This window comes from Montipora foliosa, chromosome 9, assembly GCF_036669935.1.
Source record: "Montipora foliosa isolate CH-2021 chromosome 9, ASM3666993v2, whole genome shotgun sequence".
In the NCBI taxonomy this organism is placed as follows: domain Eukaryota; kingdom Metazoa; phylum Cnidaria; class Anthozoa; order Scleractinia; family Acroporidae; genus Montipora; species Montipora foliosa.
Genome location: NC_090877.1, coordinates 15,980,350 through 15,985,957, shown reverse-complemented (window position 1 = coordinate 15,985,957; position 5,608 = coordinate 15,980,350). Strand labels below are relative to the sequence as shown.

Genomic DNA, 5,608 nt, shown 5'->3' with positions numbered 1-5,608 from the left:
ACCGTAACTGTGAATTGTCAAGAATTCTTTGTTGTGCTTTCTACACGATCAAATGCATTTTCCACATAAAATTGTCACAAAAATTGCTCGATCGTGTGGACGAGGCTTTATGCTCGGAATCCAAAGGGTTGGTAAACACGTGCAGTAACAGTGCACAATTTTGGCAGTGAAGGAATTTTGACACTGGCATGTGAGTGCGTGCCTCTTTCGATTTGCACGAGCCTACAAAAGATTAAAGAAGCCGTACACATTTTTTTGACAGAACCCCTCCCTTACCCTATCCTTGACTACTCGAGGTAATTTATTATTGTTATTCACTTGCTATCTTTCATCTTTAAAAACGCCTTATCATGGGAGTTGTGTTTCTTGCACTAAATAAAGGCAGCGACAGTTTCTACCAAAAGAAGTTTCTATCAAGATGACAGATGACATTCAAATTTGACAAATTGCATTGTTCTTGTCATTTTTGTTTCTTCTTTTACAGTTTTGAACTAGAACTTTGCGTTAGTTTTCAAAAGCCCCCGTTTACATATCCGCCTGCTTCAAATCAACACTATTTTCCCTACGGGCACCTCTTTTATTTTTCTCAATTTCTCAGTTGTGTTTATCCTGCAATGTCCGAAAACTACCTTTTCTTTAGTTGTGCGATTCCCATTAGACTAGAAGTTAGTTTTTGCAATTGGTTTTGCCATCTTTGTCTTTGTCGTAATCTGGTCATATACTCCTGTCCAGGCTAAATTAGAAGTCGTAATCGCCATATAGATAAAAAGAAAACGGGTTTTCAAAAGTTTTTTCGGTCTCAGAACGCTTCAGGGGTTTGAATAATTCAACATTTTTGGGCGTTGATGCCTGATAAACATTTGATTTTTCACGGCTCGAAAAAGATAAAGAAAAATAAGATGATTTCCCCTGTTGCTTTTTTAATTATACAGTTACATGACCTGCTAAATTGAAATTCAGTGGTTCATTGTTGTTATAAGCTGGCAGTTTCCTCAGTCAGAAAAGACCTTGAAGTTAGCGGAGCTAGAAGTGACGCCTTCTTCTCCAAAAGCCGCCAACACGAGCATCTGTCTCCTAACCTATAATGGCCTCTTCAATTAATTTTGGCTCCTTAATTAGTTTTACCCTTATTTTTGAGCCGGAAAAGCGAGATAACCAGCGTAAATGTTTTGCTTTGAAATTAAAACTATTAATATCTGAAGAATTTTGAGAAGAACCGACATGCATTGGTTTTGATAGCTTGCACCTTCGTCAACTTGTGAACAAGTTGCTGCATGAAAGCCGTAACCTTGGGGCAATATATATTACAATATAGAGGGATTATAAAAAGCTTAATATCCCTTTCAAATATATTTTTTTGGCGGCTTTGATTCGTTTGTGTTGGCATCGACTGAGTTCAAATATCTTTTTGGTAGTCAGGTTTATCAGATGTACTTCTGACACAGTTTCCCCTCAAGTAAACCATCGTTGCTCTTACGTGTTGAAATGAATTGCCTCACTAAACAAATGCGGCCTAAATCGCTTAGACTGAATTCGTTTGTACTAGTGATTTTAATTTTTTAAGTGTCAGATTCTCGACGACTCCTGGATCATTTTGTTTGAAATCTACTTTATAGCAAATGAAACGATAAGGAAAACTGGGAGAATTAAAGGCATCATTGAAAAATATTGCCCCCTTGCCGAGACCATATTCTAATATTTTTTGCAACGCACTTGATTTTCATATCCGTTTGAAAAAAAATGAAAATTATTGTGTTAATTGTTTGCTAATTAATTATTTTTTGCAAGTCACTAAAGGAAAGTAATAAAATAAAATTTATACCACTGATTAATCAAGGGCAGGTTCCATTTATATTAAAGTCAGACGAGAGCTATCCTTTGAACGATATCTAGCTCATTCTTCTTGTGGTTCGAGACTTCTAGCATTTTTTTTTGGCCCGGTTTAGGTGCATGACTTCGGCTGTAGCGAAAAAAACAGCCTTCGGTGGTTTCGATTTTCAAACCTGTCTTCGAACCGCTGGGGTTAAAAGCCGAGTTTTCTGTTGTTTCTTGTGATCAATGAAATGGTCTCCAGCAAAGAAATACGACAATAATTTTCCGGGAAACAGTTTTACCAAGGATGAAGGATAATGAACCTACCCTGTGTAAATGCTGATGTATGATCCCAGGCGGAAGGTTGTAGGAGTTAAAATTCATTGCTGCTTTTTATTTTACCGTTTCCCTGAAAACACCTGCGGGACTTTGTTAATTTTTCTTTATATTAGAAGAGCATTGCAAGCTACTCGCTGTGCAGCGCCTTTTGTTTTGCGCTGCTTTTCATTGTATCATTGCGTACGAGGTAATTCTAACTTTGGAGTGTGCGTTAAATCCTCACTGAGTGCGATCATTCAAATGAAAGTGGCTGAGTTGTTCTCACTTCATTTTGTAGAATTTATCGTGTTTCTCACTTTTCAGCCCGACTGGGGATTCTAATGTGAGACTCGATCAGTCCCAGTGGAGGCCCGCACAGATGAAGAATTACCCTCGAGCAGCGCCGGTTGACGACTGTGTTTGCAAAAGTTGCTCTGACTCCAAGCTACGAAACATTTCATATAAATAGAACATCAAATTTCCTTTGAACGAAGAGAGCGATTGTAATTTTTAGCTCTCTGGATGAAACCTCTTGAATTGAAGCCATAAATATGTTCTTTATCTCACACATGTTTAGTTCTACTTGCTGACATGAAACTGTTAGATTTTATGAAAAAGCTCGACCCAATGAAAAGGTTATCATAAACAATGATGACAGTCGCACCCCGGTTTTACTCACCATTTGAATTCCTGTCCTCTCCGGAACAACAAGGAGAAAATTGTTTCCAGGAATAAAAGACCATCGAAAAACGCCAAATACCAGAGTTTTTCATTTAGCGTTACTTGGACGACCCACCAAACGGACACAATGATATGACAAGCAAATATCAATCTTGTAAGCAACGCTTTAACGATATCAGAGGACGAAGACATTGACCATACCGGCTTCCAGATGACTCGGCTATCGTTTTAATTTGTCTTCATGCCAACTTTTCCAGACGCTTCTAGGTGGCTCAGTGCAAATCTCCAAATAAACGGCTCCCTTGTATCCAGGTTTTTCTTCGCGAAAATCTATTTTCAAGCAGTTTTGTTGACTCGTAGATTCAGTTGTCGATTTGAGTCTTTTCCTAGCAAGTCAGGTAGTTTTTTGGTCGTTTTCACTTACTAGATCTATAAGCGAGGTTTCTCGTGTGATTAAAAAATATCACTCAACACTCTACATTAGCTGATAGCCACAATTTAGTGTCAAATCTTGTTTTTAGGTGACGTTTCCACTTTAAAGCAGAATTGGTTGGTAGCTTTTGAAAAGAATGGACCATTAGCAATCACGGTGTCATGTTGATATAAAGTCCTCCAATCTCAATGGACATCGTATTTGCTCGAAGCATCACGTCGAAAAATAATGCAATTAATAAATTACGTTTCCTTTTTCTATTGTCATACTAAAATGAAGAGACATGTCTGAAAAGCTAAAGAAAATTTGACTTCCTGACGAGAGTTTTTATTTCTACAAGTAGTCCACCGCTTGATATAATGCTTCGCAGCAAATTAAACGTTTTGCCCAGGTTGCGATGATAAGACGCAATCTTGGCTTTTAATTTACTGCAATGAACGAATCCAAGTTTGACCTAGGTAAACAGACAAATGATATTTACACTTATTTATGTAAAGCATCAAAAGAAACTTCATAATGAAGTCACCATTTTGACTGAAGTCTGTACGCTGCTATTGATACTCGCCTTTCCTGAAATTTTGTTTGTGTACACGACCTTGGAAATTCAAAGAAAAGAACCAATCCATTCTGTCCATCCAACTTTGTCTCCTGCAATTCGGACGAAAAAGCAAATATTTCACCTCTCTTCCGCGCTGTCTGTTTACACAGCTTTGCCCATCTCAGTAAAGCATCCATAAGGCCCGATTTACACGGTACGACTTTGTCGCATGCGACAACGGCTTACGACAGGCCCACGACATGATTTACGATTGTTGTGTACGTCAGAAAAAATGTCGTAGCATTTTAAAACATGTTTTAAAACGCTGCGACAATCGTAAGTCATGTCGTAGGCCTGTCGTGAGCTTGTCCCATGCGACAAAATCGTATCGTGTAAATCGGCCCTAACGTATTTTAAGTTCAAGGCAACCGACAGATTTTCACAACACGGCTTACAGCATCAATGCTTTTATTACAGCAAGCCTGATTGTTTCGTTTCGTTCTAGTTTAATTAAACTGACTGAATGTTACATTTGCAGCTCACTTCAGAATTGTGAAAAATTGTCTCAAAATGAAAGAGCAATCTCAATCATTTTTTATTAGTACATTAGTGTAAAAATAACCGATGGTAACAAATGAGTCGTTTAAATTGGAAGTTTTATCTGGAATAATAATGTTTGACTTAAGCCGGTGATACCCGGTTCAACATTTGTTGATCAACAAATGCTGCAGCTCTTGTTCAACAAATGTTGAACAGTGTGTGGTGTCATGTTGAATGTTGTTGAACGATGTTGAACGAAAATAGAGACCAGGGGCCTGTTTCTCGAAAGTCCCGGTAATTACCGGGCCCGTTAACTTACCGGGACCGTTACCGGGAAACTTTATCGGGACCAAAAGAGTGTTTCTCGAAGCACCCGTAAACTTTCCCGGTATTTATCGGGGCCGATAAAATAACCGGGAGTTACCAGGCTCTTGCATGCACTTCACGCTCGTCATGAAAAGAAGGACAATGACTTGGCACTAGATCCGTAGAGCTCGTAGCATCCAGTTTCCCAACCGAGCGCTGTGATGTAAACAAAGGTGGCGTTCGAAGCGATGACCTTCCATCGTTACTATTTACACCTTCTAGCAGTGAAGGCGACTTTTTAAACCTCATTGACGGGAGAAATTTTGCAAAGGGTGTTTAGATGGCAGCATTTTTTTTTATTCACGCTTTTTGTAAGCAACACTTTTAGTTTGCTGGGAAGCAACGCTCCTTTGGAGTAATAGAAGCCCAGAAAATGTTACAACGAGGTTAAGCGAAATTCTCGATCTCGAAGGCTTCGATTCAATACAAGTAGCAGATTGCAGCGTACAGCGAACCAGTGGAAGGAGGTATGTCTGAGTCATCGTTTAGCATTATCAGATGTTTTGAATTCTCTTCAAGAACATCTGTTTTCAATTTTATCTCGACAGGTACGTCGGGTGGAATTCCGTCTTACCTCAGGTTCACTGCATTTATTTCGGTTTTCATTGGCATATATATGCGAACACTCTCAAGATACACTATTTGAAAAAAATGTTCTTAATTATATAGTTATTTATCATAAGGGTATAGTAGATTTTAAAAGACATCGCTAAAAGAGATCAATTAGTAGGTAATCACTTATAAGTTTATGGGATAATTCTATCCTTGATTCATTGTGACTCCTTCAAGTCAAAGATACTTGGTGAACCCCTAGCTGGAAGTAAGATAATTATATTGTTAAATTTGTGGCACCTTTATTAAGGGGGTGGCACTTAACTACAGAAGGACAATGGTTGCTAAGGAACCTGTTTAGTCAAATA

At 38.5% G+C, this 5,608-nt stretch overlaps 1 protein-coding gene across 1 annotated transcript in view; it reads right to left on the bottom strand.

Annotated features, from left to right (window-relative positions):
- The window catches only part of LOC137970705 (uncharacterized), a 7,215-nt gene extending 3,854 nt beyond the window's left edge, over positions 1-3,361 (bottom strand). Inside the window, exon 1 of the mRNA XM_068817239.1 lies at positions 2,810-3,361. Coding sequence (XP_068673340.1) covers positions 2,810-3,003 — 194 coding nt within the window. The 5' untranslated portion in view covers positions 3,004-3,361. The remainder of the gene's footprint in view (positions 1-2,809) is intronic.
- Positions 3,362-5,608: the final 2,247 nt, after the last annotated feature.